The 17,217-nt window shown below is 43.0% G+C and overlaps 1 protein-coding gene across 1 annotated transcript; it reads right to left on the reverse strand.

Moving 5' to 3' along the window:
* Positions 1-87: 87 nt before the first annotated feature.
* Positions 88-15,502, reverse strand: arhgef15b (Rho guanine nucleotide exchange factor 15b). Its single transcript, XM_084548244.1, has 16 exons — positions 15,215-15,502; positions 11,466-11,920; positions 8,392-9,414; positions 8,236-8,287; positions 7,119-7,186; positions 6,595-6,863; positions 5,898-6,058; positions 5,604-5,756; positions 5,345-5,474; positions 4,142-4,216; positions 3,767-3,859; positions 3,513-3,667; positions 1,819-1,980; positions 1,649-1,734; positions 1,456-1,560; positions 88-1,055 (listed from the first exon to the last, which is right to left on the reverse strand). Exons 2-16 carry the CDS (start codon positions 11,878-11,880, stop codon positions 886-888), a joined length of 3,117 nt encoding a protein of 1,038 aa, XP_084404370.1. The 5' UTR covers positions 11,881-11,920; positions 15,215-15,502; the 3' UTR covers positions 88-885.
* Between the last annotated feature and the right edge of the window lie 1,715 nt (positions 15,503-17,217).

The following is a 17,217-nucleotide window of genomic DNA, read 5'->3' on the forward strand; positions in this document are numbered from 1 at the left end:
TTATAAGAAAACAAAAACATTTTCACAACCTTTTTTTTTTTTTTCTATGTTCAGTAAAAATACTCAGACGCCTACAGCGGCTAAAAACATGTCCGGGTTTTATTAAAAGAACACCCACTGTTTTGAACGGGACAGGCTCCCTGTCATAATTTACAACTTACTGTACATTTACAGCGCGTCCACAAATAATGCACAGTCTTCACCGAACACAAGCTGCAGGGGGAGCTACTGTTTCACTCCCAACGTGGCCACTGACGCAGACTAACAAGCCGCCAGACAACAGCACAGCTACTGGAAGACAAACACTGCAGCGAAGCAAACAGGCAACTTTTACATCAAAAGCTCTGTGCTTATCGTGATAAGAGTCTTGTAGTGTGTAGCGTGTAGGTCAATCAAAGGCACTTCTCAACTGCTGTTAAACGTTATCTCTGTCATTGTGCTCCGGCTGCTCGAGCAGCACATGACAGGTTGCTGTGCGTGGCAGGAATGAGAGGATTAAATGTTCAGGGACAGCGGAGGCGTTTCCAGCAACACCCAACTCTTTTCTTAGTAGAATGCTTGCAATGTGTGCAGTCCGCTCGTGCAACGATCAGAATGACTGGCTCGTCAACTTGCCAGTTTCCCGGCAGTCCATGAGGAGACTGACGATGAGCTCGGAAGAAGAGGTGAACACGCGCATAGTTTCTTTCAGTGTCGGCTGTCGGTTGTGAAGTTCTGCGCTCCAGTAACATAAATAAGGTGGCACCCTTCTCCTTTTGTCTTTCATTTCCTGGTTACTAGAAACCGACAAGCTTCAAAGTCCCTGAACAGTCCGTGCACTCTCTGACTCCACGTCTCCGTGTGTTGTCCCTTCGTTCAATGAGGACATCCCCCCACGGTCCAGCCCTACTGCGTCGCTCGGCCCTTGGTGTTTGCGACCACGGCGGCGGCCTGCATGACCCTGTAGCGCTCTCTGAGGTTTCTTCTCCTGACGTGCTCGTTGGTGATCTCTATGACGTTCGCTATGGGGAACCAGCCCTTCTGGCCGTCGGACAGGCGGTTCCCTTCGTACCACCCTGGCAAAATAAAAAAAAAAAGAGGAGAGAAGGGAGGACGGGGGGAGGAGGAGGACAAACAAGGGAAGATTGGAGGTTTCTGTGTCGTTCATGCAAGAAAGTTCAAACAAATCAATAAACTGCTAAAGTGGAGGGTTGAGGATTCAAGCAGTTTAGAGGATCGGGGTTTATGAACAAGCAGAGTCGAGGGAAGGAGCATGGCAGTGATACAAAGTCAGATTTTTTTTTTTTTTATAAAGGAAACTTGTTTCATCTTGTTGCATCTTAGTCTGCAACGCTGATAAGGTCTGATACAGGAAAAAAGAGATTCATATCACTCCTTAGAGGAGCGGATATGTTGGCAACTCCTTATGTGATCGTCTTTCTCGACTTGGTACGATCTATCTGTGCTTGTTCTCACCTTCGTTGGTTTTACGGATGACGTTGATGATCTCAGTGGGCTCCAGGGAGAGCTCATCTGCCTGCTGGGCAGTGTACTGCTCCACACACTGCACCTGAGGACAATCTGACACGCATATACAACGGTAAGACTCAATGAAACGCTTTATTTCTTTATTTTTTAGCGTGCATATGCGTTTATATTCTCTCCTCACCCCAGTCCTCATAAATCACTTCGTCTTCGTCTCTGTCTGGGTTGGTGGGGTTTGGGAAAGCCGCCATCCACCTGTGCATGTCTGACCTGTCGACGGAGGTTGGCGTTAGCAAAAGGACGGCGCGAGCCCTCATTTTTTTTTTTACGACAAAGTCGGAAGCAGCTACTCACTTGGAGGGAGCTTTGAGGAGCCGCTCCATCAGGCGGCCCTGGTGGTTTTCCAGCAGGGTGAGGGTGAAACAGTTCTCGTAGGGGCCGCCGCTGCTCCCGCCCTCGTCCGCCGCCTGCACCAGGGAGCGGTGGGCGTAGTCGGTCACCACGAAGCGCTCCCCGCTGTTGCAGACGAAGCGCATGAATTAAAACGCAAATTCAGACTCAAAAGGAATCTCAACTCAGGCGTGACGGGAAGTACAAGTACCCAAGTCTCATCTGGGATGCATAAAACACTTTTAGTGCCACTTCCTGATACACTTGAGGAAGTCTAGAGTCATATTACTACTGATGACACACATTTACAGAGTCATGCTTTCTTTTGTGGCCTTGTTTGTTTTACTGGTGTTATGACAGCTTTCCTGAAGACACGGCTGGAGAAACTTTGGCAGCAGTCTCTATAAAAAATAATAAACTGAGGTTAATGATTACCCATAATATACATATGTCTAAGCTGCCAGGCAAATATCCTCGGCATAAAGAATAACCTTAAAGCAGCTGCTTGAGTGAGGTTTACTAGCCATGTAGACCACCAGGGCATTAAGCTTTTAAAAGGCCAAGTATGAATGACTGGATCCACTGGGCTGGGCCAGTCAGATCATTTGGGTGGGCTTTACGTGGAGATGGAGAGTAGAGTAACCGTGACAACAAAACAGGTTACAGGAATGAAGAGCATTTAAGGCATTTGCCGAGAAGCATACGTCACAAAATCTGTTGCTCTGACTGACTGCACAGCTATCAAATTGCTGGCAAAGGTATTATTCACCTGTCAGCTGAGACACTCCCCATAAAGAAGTATCAGTGGCATGTTACCAAACTTCCACTGGCTAATGAATGACTATAACGTGTTAAAGACGGCGTTTGGCACTGCCGTTCCTTGTAAAAAAACGAATTTGTCTGGAGTTTATCAATATCGTCATATAAAGACAGATGCTCGTAATGACTGCGTTTACATGGTCTTTAGTATCCCGATTTTGAGGCTTATCCCGGCTTTGAGCATATTCGGGATATGGTGTTTACATGGAACACAGAGAAACCCAGTTATTCATATCCCCGTATACATGATAAATAACAGTATCCCGTTTTCCGATCACTGCATCCTATCTGCGCATGCGTGTTTTACGTCTTTTTCAATGTTTTCCAACGCGACCTAACTTGTTCAACGGAGCGAGGTGGAAAACCAGCGTCACGTAGCTTTTCCGCAACAGATTTGAATACATCAGCATGTCGGTGTTTTCTGCCATCTAAACACGTCGTTATGTTTAGTTCTTTCATTACTTTAAGGGAAAATTCTGTCTCTTCGTCGCTCCAAAAGTGAGAAGTTCTCGTTGCCGCCATGTTGTTTGTATATCTAGTGCGTCGCTTGGCGTCACTCGCGCCTGTGCAGACAGTGGGCAGCCGTCAGAAATCGGGATAAGGTGTATACATGCTCCAGTATCCCGGCTTCTATCGGAGTACTCCAGGTAGCAAAGCCGGGTTTCTTGAAATCGGGAAATGAGCATATCCCGATTTCTGAATTCGGGATATGGTGTTTACATGGACAAACACGAAATCGGGATACTTCAAAAACCCGATCAAAATCGGGATACTAAAGACCATGTAAACGTGGTCAATGTCTGCATGCGTCTTCTATAAATCAGCCAGTTCTGCCTCACCCCTTCTTGGTGGCGATGATGAGCAGGTCGTTGAACAGGAAGAGGTGGACAGGAACGAACTTGGCCCTCATGTTAAAGAGAGTTGCGCCTTTGGACATTTCTTGGAGCTCCCCCTTCTTCTCCAGGTATCGATTCTGGGAGATGATCGGGAAGGCCTGACCACGGGGACAGATGGAGAAGGAAAATAAACCTCTGTAACTGAAATACAACCTGGACAAAACCGCGCACGTGTAATAACCGTGTGCTGCTCTCACCCTGAGCTTGTCGAACTCCAGATTTTGAGAGATGTGAATCAACTCCTCCACCTGCTTCATCTTTCCCACCTGTGTGTTGCACTCGGAAATGATCTGTGAAAAAAGAAAATATGAAATCAGTCAAGAGATTCTTTGTATTAAAAACGATTATATAGAGCTGATAGTGTCTCAGTAGGAGTATCAGTTTCGGTCCTTTGACTCTCCAACTCTATCTCACTCTGCCCGCTACGGCAGCTATGACTCACTGTCATTCAATAGGAAATCCTTCATTCAGACAATAGCTGACAACTAATTTCCAGAGGCATGCGAAGCACTTGAGAGTCTAATTCCTCGTCTTTGCAAGCAGGGCGACGAAGAGTGTGAGGAGACATTCACCTTCGACACAGAAGCCAGAGCCTTGGACGCCGTCTCCTCCTCTTTCGTCCCCTCCTTTGTTCTCCTCAGGATGTTCTGAAAAAAACGACAAACAACAACTTTCTATTTCTGCCACAGACAAACAGCATCAGGATCTATCTTTCCATCTAAACGCTTAAGAGGTCGCGAAAGGTCGAGGCCAGGTGTGTCTGAGTGTTTGCCTATAGGTCAAAAGGCGGAGAGGAGCTGAAGTGGAGACGGTTCCACTGGAATGAGGACATTCCACGCAGCCGAACACCGTGATGGACTCAGACTGCTGCCTTTCAGTGGCGTGTGGAAGGAAGAGAGAGAGAGAGAGAGGGGTCGCTCATACACAACGTACTGTGGCACTTTGTTAGACGCTTAAGGGAAATATTTAAAGGTCGCATAAGCTATTAGGACGCTGACCTCTGAGAAGCAAACTAGTGTATTTGTGACTGAAAGCGCACACACTGAAATAAATGCCAGTGCGCAGTCATGTGTCGATGGTTACGTTATTAGGCACAAAAAGACTGACACCACTCTTGGCCTGGCCATGAATTCTGTGAAGCTCCCTCATTAATGTGAGTGGTTTGCTTCTGAAGCAATGGGCAGACTGTTTTTCTATGCAGGAAGGCAGTGTTTGTTTTGATTTAGAAAAGTCTTTGTGGATTTGGATTGCGTACAAGCCTTCAGATTGGTCCACTGACCACCAACCATAGGGCTCCAGCCCTTTATCAGGCCCATGCTTACTTACTTACTGTTGCAAGGTTAGATTTACAAAAGCCATGTGGGGGTCAATTTCCATAGAAAAACATTGGAAAAACTGTAGAGCAGTTCAGTTAGCACTGAAATGAATTGTGAAGTAAAAACTGAAAACACTTGAAAAGACTGCTACTTTTTTCTATATCTTCCATTGTTAGCATGGTTGTTAACCGTCTTGCCTTGTCTGCATTTATTACAGGTTGTTGTAATGTTTTAGTACAGTAATAAACCCCAACATTATTAATATTAATCATCTAGCTTAGCAACAGTAACATAGGAAGTCTGGGCTTGTCAAAGGGTAGGACCCAGACCAATCATGCTGATACATGAAATTCACTTGTCTTCCTCCGCCTACAGTCTTTATGCTAAGCTAGTCCCCTCCTGGTTGTATTTATTGTCAAACGCAGCAAAGCTTTTACGTCGGGACGTGACTGGAAGCACCTCAATGAGCATCTTGATGCGCGTGATCCGCTGAAACGGCAGCAGCAAGAAGGACACGAAGGGCAGCCGCTGGCACTGAGGCGATTCTTGAAGGCGAGCGATGACTGCGGCGAACTGCGCGTTGTTCTTCCTGCAGACACACAGCAAAGCACGCTATTAGTTGTTTATGCTTGAGTAGACACAGTCGGGATCCAGCCGGACTGCATTCCTTACAGTCCTCTCTCATGTTTGCTTTCGTCCAGACGAGATTGTTTCTTACATGAGCGTAGTGTAGGCCTTTTCCTGGTAGATCTGGTTGCGGACGTAGTCGATGTAGGCGGGGAAGTTGTGCTGGGCGTGGTAGTGGATGATGTCGCAGATGTCGGGGAAGACCACGTCCTTGAATATGCAGTCCTCCAGGTCTTTCAAGAACCTGTGGCATTAGACAGCGGTTGCAGTGAAATCTTTGTCAGTTCCAATCTATCTCTTGTGGCGGGTCAAGTCATAAATCATGTCTCCTCCCAATTTCCCTTTTCCTTTATCTCCCTTCGTCCTTCCTCGTGCCCCCACTCACCTCTCGCTGACCTCGCGGACCCTCAGGACGTTGGAGAAGAGGGGTTTCTTGTCTCTGATGATGAGCGTTTCCTCCAGATCTCGGTTGTTCATGAAGTGTTCGGTCAGGACGTGCAGAGATCGCAGATAAGAGGCCTCCGACGTCAGAACTTCAAACATGCTCTGTCAGGAAGAAGGTAATTTATTTATTGATTTATTAAGAAATGAAGACATGATTCATAACTAAAAGGGTGAAAGATTAACAGAAGGACAAGTGATCAACATTAAGAATGACTGTTTAACATGTAACCCATTATATACCACACTGGTTTTCACCAAACAAAGCTCCAAAATATAAAAAAATCGATGAAACAGAGCTGTGTTTTCTCTCTACCTGGCGTGGCACTGACATTGACGATGGTGATTTGGTATTTTATCCAGAACAAGCATCTGTATGATTTAAAAAAGCTGCTACTAAGAACAAAAAACACTTTGTATGACTGTGAAAGCTTTCATGAACTCCATATAGAATCAATATTCTGTTACAGCAGTGAGTTATATAGTGAGGCAGCCACGTTATTGCTTTAAGATTCAAAACTCGATCCTGCATCTCCCGTGTCTCCTCTCAGCCTTATTGATTTTTCTTTATGGAAACTCTGTTTTGCACATTAGCCCGCCCCTCCTCCTCCCCTTCCTTCCCCCCGCTTTAAACCGCTCACCTCCTGGTACTTGCACTGTTCGGGTGTGAGCTCCTCCAGCACTCCACTTTCCCGCACAGTGGGGAGTTCCTGCCACAGGGTGCTCTGGGCCGGTGGGGGCGCTTGGCCGGCCTTGGGCGCTCCGTTACCAGTCGCGGCCCCGGTCCCGGTGCGACGGGCGGTCCAGTCCATAGCGTAGTCTGCGCTGGTTTTACTGATGTTGCGGCAAACTGTCTGGCGACGGATCTCCTTTATGATGACGGTGTCGCGGTACGTCTGGTACAGAGGCTCTGAGGGGAAACAAGTCAAAAGTATTCATGAATCAGTGCACATGAGACACCTTTATTACCTGTAATTGTTGTTTAATCAAGAGTTTATCTGCAGTCACTTCTGTGTAACTACTTTTGCATAACAAGGACGTAGATAAAGTATCACATATGGCTCATTGTGACAGTGATCAAATGGTAACAGCTGATAGCGTATCCTGTTAAAACCATCAATATGCTACTTTAATTTGCTTGATTTATCTTAGTTTTATTTCTTACCATCCTTTAGCCGTGACTCGAAGATGAACGAAATCTCCCTCCTGAGCGAGTCCCCCCTGGCCAGGACACTGAAACAGGAGGTACGGATAGAGGAGAAACTGTAATAATCAAAACTGTTAACGGCACAGTTAATGATGTGTTCGTGCTAGAATTAGGCATGCACCGAAAAATGCACTTTCGGGCCATTTTCGGCCGAAAATTTATCGCCGAAGCAACACGGCCGAAACAGGATGTTGTGATGATGCAAGCAACAACCCGCAGCAATTTTTGGCCGAAAATGGCCCAAAAGTTCATTTTCGGTTTTTCGGCCGAAATTTTTCAGTGCATCCCTCGCTTGAATAAAGTGCTGACTAAAGGATAAGGCAGGTGAAATTTCATATTTTCCTAATATTAGCAAATTTATATATACTGTACTTTTTTGCACAAATTAATCTGCCTTTCTGCACGAACCACTACCTCACCAACGCATAGTTTTTTTCTTCAAAGTTTCAGCAACTATTTATTTGTAAAGTTTATTCCACCACCACACTGTATATACAGAATGTCTTTATATTTCTAGTTTTTTCTCCCTATATTTATTCAGAGTATTGTTATTTTTTGTATATATTTTTCAAAAATTTTGTATTTGTGTTTTTATTGGCAACTTTTTCCCTGTCGAAGTTGCCACTGTTTTCTATATATATATATATATATATATATATTTTTGCCAAATTCCATGTAACTGTGACAAGGAAATCTCCCATACGTGGGATTAATAAACACGTCTTATCTTATCTTATATTCTGTCTGGGGCACTCAGATTGTTCCAACTGAACATCTTATTTAAACAGGACTAAACTGTGCACCCTTTAAGAACTATCGTCAGCTGTAGACTAATACAGATTTGGTATGTAAGTATTTATGCCATCAAACAAGTGAAAGTGTCACTGGTTGACCAGCATATTTGGTAACAGTGTCACTTACAGCAACCACATCACCTGCTCATGTGTTTTAAGATAATTTTAGACCACAGCTGGCATTCTCAGGTCTCAGAGGAATGTCAGTGAATCTATTGAACTGAATGTGATTTGTTGAAAAAATACTGAATATTGTCAAACTTTTAAAAGTGAAAACTCACAATTCTTCGACTCCCTCCTCTTTCTCCTCCTCATTCCCTCCCGTCTCTTCTCCTAGTAAAAAAGAAAATGATGTCATTGCTCTTGGTTACTGAGCAACGGTAATAATATTCATTTTTCATCGCCGCCTCAGATAACACTGTTTGCTCAGTACAAACCTTTTTTCATTGTGAGGGACTGCACCGAGGCGCTGCTGAGCCTCCTGGGATCGGTCTTTGGTGGTGGAGGTGGGGCTCTTAGAGGCTGGAGGGGGCTGGGTGGAGTGATGGCCCGCTGAGGGCTCAGCCCGCTGGCAGTGGAGCTGCTGCCGGGGGAGGAAGGCCTCAGAGAGCGCCACTCCTCCAGTGTGGGCTGTGGAAGAGCAACGCCGCCCCGGTGCACCGGTGTGAGGCTGCGGCCGTCCTGAGTCAAGGGCACCCTGGGCGGGATGGCAGGCGGAACGTCGTCGGGGCTGGTGAGGGGTTCTGTGGTGTTCAGAAATTCAGATGTGGGGTCCGAGGTGCTGTGGGGTGGTCTAGATCGGCGGGCCGGTTTGCGCACTTTGATCTGAGGAACATCCAGTTCCTTTGTTTTAGGGTTAAACACTGGAAGTGTGAGCTCGTAAATATTTTCCTCTTCATTCTGGGGGGGTTTGTGGACGGAGGGAATCAGAGTACGTTTTGGAGGAACAGGAGGAGAGTGAGAACGAGTGACGGCAAGTGAGTTGAGGACACTGTGGGGTCCCGGGTCTGAACGCCTCCTGTGACCATCAGCCATCAAAACATCCAACGAATGATGGAACTTAGTTTTATCTTGTTTCAACGTCTCTAAGTCAGAAACGCTGTCCACCTCGTCTCCTGCTTCACTGTCCCCTTCCTCTCCTTGCTCCTCCTCCTCCTCCTCCTCCACCTCCTCTTCCTCCTCCTCCACCTCCTCCTCCTCCTCCTGCTCCTCGTCCTCCTCCTCGTCCTCCTCCCTCTGCTCTTCCACGTCAGACTCATACTCCTCTCCACCTCCACCCTCCTGCTCACCACCCTCTGCGTCCACCGGCACCCATATTAGTTTCATGCCAGGCCGCTGGAGGTGGCACACGCAGCTGCAGCTCGGCTCGCAGCACGGGCCGAGAGGAGGGTCGGGGCTGTGCTCCGCCCCCGCTTCACCCCCTCCCATCGGCTGAACCTCCACCTCCCTTCCATCCGGTTCTGCATCAAAAAGATGAACCACAGAGATTGTTTTAACGGGTTTATAAAACAGGAAGAAGGTAAGTTACTGTAAACTTCAACATATTGACACTCGGGCTAAAATGCTAAGCTAACGGGGCTGAATGAACTGTTTACCATCCGCTTGTTTCCTCCATGTGCATCCCCAAATGTTATTTTGTATTTAGATTTTTTGTTGTATAGTGATTTCTATATTTATACTTCTCTTTTTAACTAAACTGTTGACTCTGTGAGCCCTGTACAAGAATTCCAATGTGCCTGGACTGTTGGTTTATGCACAAATGGTCAAATAAAGCACCTTGAACCTTGAAATAACGTTATTCACTTTGATTTGTTTTTCCATTTGCTCCTCTCATACAGCTCCACATGGCTCAAGCTGTACTGACCAGTCAGCAGTTCATCGGTTTGCAACACGCAGCACGTTCGCGAGTGGCGTCTTCAAATATTTATGGAAAGTTTGGAGCACAAATCCAATATTGACCAAAGGAAATGGAAGTGGTGGAGGAAAGAGAGCGGGGAATTAGGATGAAGGTTAAAGAGGTCAGTCAGTAATCACATGAGAAGTTTTTGAACCACGTCCGCCTGCCTCTACTGAGAGGAGCTGGGTAGTAGTGGTTCTCAGCTACTATTAGATGGATTGTTTTAAATTTAATGTTTAATCTTCACATTTCACACCGTTAATTCCCATTAATCTTGACTAGAAAACGCCAGCCTGCTGACAAGCCAAACCAAGATGCAGCACATGGTCAACGCTGACGTGCTAAACATCAGTAAGTTAGCAGCGGTATTTGTGAGCAAAAAGCTGATCTCAGCATTTTACTCAATGCACTACCATATCTCATCGAGCTCTTAAGTCTTGTTAAAATTTGGCTACATACAATTTTAAATCATATTAAGCTTTTAAAGCATTGATTCTTTTAGAGAATTACAGTATTTTATTTGATAAAATTACACATTCAGAAACTTTCATAGTTTCTAAAATAATATCCTTATTGTGTCTAAAGCTGTTACATAATCTAAACACACATATCAGTTTGACACGTTTTTTGATAGTAAAAGAAGACATTTGTAATATTTATGACATTTTATAGTCTAAATCACAAAATAAAATAATAAAACTGTCCGATTAACCGATAGTTAAAAGTAACCATGAATTGCAACCGTAGTTTCTCTAATGATATGTTTTTAAACATAATAGGTGTACTGTACTCACGCAGAACTGGGAACCAAAACAAGGGAAGTGATAGTTAGTTAGTGTAACAGGGAGGGAACTAATCTCTCTGTCGATTCAAAGGGCCATTGAAATCAGAGTTTTCTGGTTCCTGTTCTGTTGAGTCAGGACGAAGTTGATCATCGTGACGCAGCAAATAAATGTGGACGTCAATGAGCCACTGATTCATTGGGATGTTTAATTGATGACTTTAAAGAGATGTGTTTTCCTACTGCAAGCAAACGCGGCAGGAGTTTCTCCCTGCATTCTCAGGAGCGTGAACACACACGGGCGACCGGCTGACTAACGTCGTATGACTGTTGGAAAATAACACTGATCTGTTTTAAAGTTCGCCGATTTAACTTGCAGCCTAATCGGTGTCGACACACACTCATGTGTTAAATGCGCACACACACGTTTTACCATAAAATGACAAGAGTCCCATTTCAGACTATTTCAGTTTAATAAATGAGCTTGACCTTTGATCTAAATCTACGCTCAGTTATGGAGCAGTCTGTGAAACTGGTCCTAACTCTGCCGGGGCTGCAGGCTGTGTGCGACGCCGTCAGAGGATACGAACGCTGACAATCACGTTTAAACACTACGTGAAAATATAAAACTGTTCAGTGTTATATAATCTGATCTTTGCCTTGCTGGCTCAATGTTGGAATGAGTCATTTTAATTGCAGGTACAGGTTTCAGGAAATCACATGACACACACTTCAAACCGATAATCTGCTGTTTCTACAGGACTAATATCACGTTACTCTGAGGTGTCGGGATGCTTCGACCATCCTGAACGAAAGTCTGACACCCACTTTACCTGATCGACCTCCTTCCACACCGATGCTGTCCCCCTTCACTCCTCCCACGCTGTCCTGTTTCTGCAGCGTCCGGCTCCTCTTCTTAGGCAGCGGCGGGGCCTGCTCGGCGCCTATCTGGAGCGGAAGCTTGTCGCGTGCCGGTTTGGGCTTTATCGTCGGCGGCCTTTTCAACCTTTTAATTGGCTTCGGTTCTGCGGTGCCGTTGGTGAGTTGCTCCCCCAGTTCACTGGACTCCTGTTTGCTAAACTTGCTCACAATCCTTTTGACCTTCCCGCCATGCCGGACCGAGCTGCCGCCTCCATCTCCCGGAGACTGGGAGCTGGCTTGCGGCGAGGGTTTCGGGGGGATCTCTGGTCTTTGCTTGACCTCAGTTTTGAGGGGGGAAGGAGACGTGGGCCGCTCCTGGACGGACATGGTGGCCAGTCAGAGGTCAGGCTTTGAGGTCAGTCATCACCTGGTGAGTTAAGAGAAAGAGTGAAAAAAAAAAAAAAGCATGAAGCCAGTCTGCTGCCAAAAGAAACATTTACAACCATGAAATAAACGTAATTACATACTTCCGTTACAGTTTAATCTTGAGTCAGACTTTGAGCTCTGAGCTACAAATCCCCTCACTGGAAGGCCCCAGATGAAAATGAACCTTGCACTGTGAGGAGCCCACTCCTTTTTTCTGAATACCAATTCTCACACATAAAGCAATAAAGAATATGAAATCAGCTGTATTAGCTACTGTTGTGTCTTTGCTGCACTATGAGCTCTGGTTACAGGGCATTAAGTTAAGTCACACCTATGCAAAAATTCTTCAGCTGTTATTATGAGGTCAAAAGTGTGATCCTGTTTATTCCTTTACAGTTTTAACAGCTGGAATGTGTCAGCAGCATCAGATCAAGGATGACGATGAGATATGCTGCTGAGCTTCCTGTTTTCAGTCCCCTCATGTTTCCATTGTAGGCACTTTCAGCAGGGGGCAGGGGTCAGAGCCGCGCATGACCCCGTCACAGGTTCACCACTTTTCCTTCCTTGGACCACTTTTGATGCTATCTACATTTGGCCATTTTAATAATCTAACGTCAACTTATACTAATATATCCTGGTCATAATGGTACGGCTGATCGGTGCAAGTACAGCTCGAACACTTATGCAACAAGTTGGTGTTTAGGGTCGTAAGTTCCATGCGATGATTAATAGTTAACTACACTTTCTATAGAAGTGTGCATCAATTATCGCTCCAGCCTGTTTCACTCCTGCTCTGACAGGTTGAACCGTCTCAGCGCTGCAAGAATACAAGTGCCCTAAAAAGATTTAATATAAGAGTTTGAAATTGATCGCTTAATGACAAGATCACGTGAGGGATTCAAATCGGACAATGCTACGCACACAACAGCGTCGCCCTGGGCTGTATGTTCACCCGTTCATGCTCGCAGTGAATCCCCACTCATTCAGCCCTTTAAAAGTCTGACCCTGAGAAATTTCCACGCTCAAAGCGCTCCAGTCATTCGGGCTGAAGCAGTCGATGGAAGCGCCGCTGAGATTGAAAAGCGTCTATAAAAAGAAACGCGGTGAAAATAAATCCACTTTCCATTCTGGGTGACCAAATGGCCACGCTGCAGATTCTTCTCAACATATGGTTTTTCTTAATGTGTGTGAGCAACAGCTGATGCAATGCCAGACCAGACCAGACAAGGGTTAGTCATCCTTTGACTCGTGCGGAAAAGAGAGCAGAGCTCCACGACAAGACTTCACTACACTGCTCATTTAAGGATTATTTTAAGCAAATTCGCGTCCACGTGGGCTTGTCTGCAGGTACAGACGGAAAATATGTCAAGAGTGGTGAAGATTACAACAATCTGAATGATTTGAAGACTTTTTTTCTGCTATTTACCTCTATTGATTAATTACTAGTATACTGGGACATACATTTGAAACAGCAGCGTATCATTATAAACATGTTCTCCATCAGATTCTTAAAGGGCCAGTCCACCAATTTTACAAATGAATATCAGCAAACTCATTCCAGGGAGTGCTACTCAGCTCAAAGTAGAAGCTATGTAAAATAATCTCAGCTCGGGCTCAGGGCCTACAAATAGGAGGTCTGTGTTTCAAACTAGAGGTGTTGAGCCTGAAAGCAGCAAAGGTCCAATAAAAGTCAGACAATCTAACCCTGTTGGTTTGATTTATTTTCAGTCTATGTCTCATAACTCCCTCATCGTGACAGAAAAGTGATGCTAAATCACTCAAAGTGTGGTCTATATTCTGTGAAAGATTAGAGCCTATTCATCTGATGTGAATGTAACATCCACTAGGGTCAATATCACAAAACCGGTAGCTGCCAAAAAGCTGCACCAGCTAGTCAGACTGGTTTGGACAGGCCGTACGTCAACGCTTGTTACAAAGAGACACACAGAGTTTCGTGTTTCAACCTGACAGAAACATCTTCTGGGCTGATAAACAGGATAAATAAAACAACATTTTCCTTTTATAGTTCATGCATTTTCTCTCAGACGAGTATTTTTAGAAATAAAAACAACTCTTAGACATCAGGGAAAACAACACTGCAGGTGTGTGTGAGTGTTAAGTACATCCTCCAAGGTTTCAGTTTTGGCCCTCTGGTTATTACCACTATCCACAATGACACATAAAACTCCCAGAAGTGGGTGTGTTTGCTCACAAAGCACGCACCTAGACAGCGGAGATCATATGAGACAGACACGAAAGGTTACATTTCCCTCTCACTTTCTTTCACACAGCCCCCGAAAGACTTCCCCTCTTTTGTCTCCCTTTGCTTTATTGACCTGGTTAGTTCAATAGCTGCATCCTCCGGTCTACTGGACCTTACACACACCCAGGCTGGGTCAGTGGGGCAGTCTTTCATCCCAGTAAGTGTATTTGTCCTGGAAAATCCAATACATGTAAGATATTGGTGCAATCCCTTAAATCAGACGAGCCCGAGAACAATCCTAAAGTGCTTAAAGAGGGCGTCCATTAACACGGTGCTCTGTGTGTGCGTACAGTGCACCATCTGCTCTGGAGACTAATGGGTTACTGTGGAAAGAAAATGGGTAGGGGGGCTTTAAGAGAGCGACTCGGCCCGATCGGCATCAACCACTGTGATACATGCGATGTGTGGGAGCTCCACGTTGGCCAGGAAGGCGCAACCGAAAAGGTGTGTCAGGAAGGAAAACACACGCTCATGCGCTTGTTGTGGGAATGTAGAGGAGAGGAAGGGTTGCTTTCAGTTGTGGTATAATAAGATCAACCCATCAGATTCATATTTAGGGCAGTCCAAATGTGTTGTTAATGTCTCATTATAATGGGCTATAAGGAAATCACAACTTTAAGACATCATGAGGCTGCCAAAGATGGTTTAAAACAATGTCTAATATAATATTCTGATTTAAAAACACCTTAAATTTATATAACAAAATGTAATACATACAAAATGTGTAAAGCTAGACAGAAACAGATTAAAAACAGCTTGCCTGCAGCGCTTAATATACAGATTAGTATGTGCTATTTTCAATAATTTATGATTTTAATAATTATTTTTCAGTATAGAAATTACCTTTGAGTATATTAATGTCACTATAAGCTGGCAAAAAATAAATCTTTTTACATGTATTTCAGGGGTTTGGTATTACATTTCCATGAGGGTATAACAGGTGCCCACAGACTCAACCAAACTGCACCTGCTAAACAACTAATCACGAACTAATCTCATAAAAAAACATAAATTACATTGGCATAAACTCACCAGTGATATCCACACATGTCTGGATGATTTTCTGCAGTCATTCGGCTCTACTGTTGGCAGTCCAGCATATTTTAGTTTAGCTTTGGAACCGGTCCGAGACGCAGCCACATTAGTGTACTTTAAACTTAGCTAGTCTCGAGGTGAAAAAAAAACAACAAAATAAAACAGTCGTTAAAAAGGCTGTTAAAAAAATGTATCCATTAAAAACAGAGCGGTTTAGTTCATTATTGTTGCTCTGACAGGCTTGTTGTCTGAGCGCCCATCACCCCCTTGTTGTTGTCTCGTCTTTGTTACCAGCAGAGTGAGTAAGAGGTGAGGACGGGAGGAAGGAGAGAGCGGCGGCCCCCGTCAGTAAACACCGCCAAGTTAAGCGCTGCCATAGCTTCCGGTATCAGATTTCAAAATAAAACAATTTTTTAAAAATTAGAATTCCAGTAGAATTAACAACGAATCCGCAATTATCTTCCCTTTTTTATTATTTAAACCTGTCTCGACATTTCTATGCTGTGAGAATTTACTATGCAACTATGCATTTATATTGTAGATATAACTTTATTCACATACTTTCTGTTTTCTATGATTCTGTGATTCTACTCTTGCATGGTTAATAATTTTTACACTTGTACCATAACGTAACTTTTCTTATATTCCGAAGTCCTGCTTTAGCAATTTTGCTAAATTACTTTTTAATTTAGGGACTTTTATTCTGAAAGCCGAACTGTCACATTTCCGGCAATTTCTGGGCTTTTATTGGAGACTTTAATCCATCTATGATGCTCCAATCAACACCGTAAAAACTATGATCAGCCTCTAAATGCATGTATTTTTATTGTTGTCTGTTATTCAGTAGCAGGTGTCTCAGTAACAGGTGCTTGGTTGCTATATAAAGGCTAAATCCTTCCTCACATCTCTGTGTTTTACTTTAGTATCCTACTCCCACCTAGCGCCTTAACTTGGAACAGACATAAATAGTCATATATGTTTGAGAAATTCAACTGTTTTTCTTGTTATTTTAGACATTTCAATGTTTTCGCTGTAATAAAAATGTACATTTTCGCGCTGTAAATAGTGACTTTAAAATTGCTGTGCAAAATACTATACAGTGGAAATGATAAATACATATAAGGAAATACTCATACTAAAAACACAATTATATAGATTTGTTTTAAATGAATTTACCCATAACCAGCTCAACTCAAAATGATGACTACATCGTATTTTTTCTTGGTATCTGATCATTGTGATTTCAAAGTTGATATTTATGGTCTGCTTTCTGTTTTAATGTAATATCTCAAAAAAGACTTGAAACAACGATGTTGTTTTTAATTATTTGATCACTATTTCATATTTTTTATCTATTTTACTTACTTACCTTCATAACGTTGACTAGTAAGTAATCCCAACATGTTTTACAAATGGCAATCTTATAATTTTGACTTTCAAAGTCATAAGCATCAGATATATATGATTTCACTGTGTTTTTATAATACTTATATCGGTATAACTTACTATCTTATCATTTGGACTGACGTTTCGTATTTATTTAGTTATATATTTTATTTTATTTTATTTTAGTTATTTCGTTTTTATTTTATTTTATTTTATTTTATTTTAGTTATTTCTATTTTATTTTATTTTATTTTATTTTAGTTATTTTATTTTATTTTATTTTATTTTATTTTAGTTATTTCTATTTTATTTTATTTTATTTTATTTTATTTTAGTTATTTCTATTTTATTTTATTTTATTTTATTTTAGTTATTTCTATTTTATTTTATTTTAGTTATTTTATTTTATTTTATTTTATTTTAGTTATTTCTATTTTATTTTATTTTATTTTATTTTATTTTATTTTAGTTATTTCTATTTTATTTTATTTTATTTTATTTTAGTTATTTCTATTTTATTTTATTTTATTTTATTTTAGTTATTTCTATTTTATTTTATTTTATTTTATTTTATTTACCGTTCGTAGCCTGTGAAGAATAACGGTTCGCTCACT

The sequence above is a fragment of the Chelon labrosus genome, assembly GCF_963514085.1.
Source record: "Chelon labrosus genome assembly, chromosome: 1".
In the NCBI taxonomy this organism is placed as follows: Eukaryota; Metazoa; Chordata; class Actinopteri; order Mugiliformes; family Mugilidae; genus Chelon; species Chelon labrosus.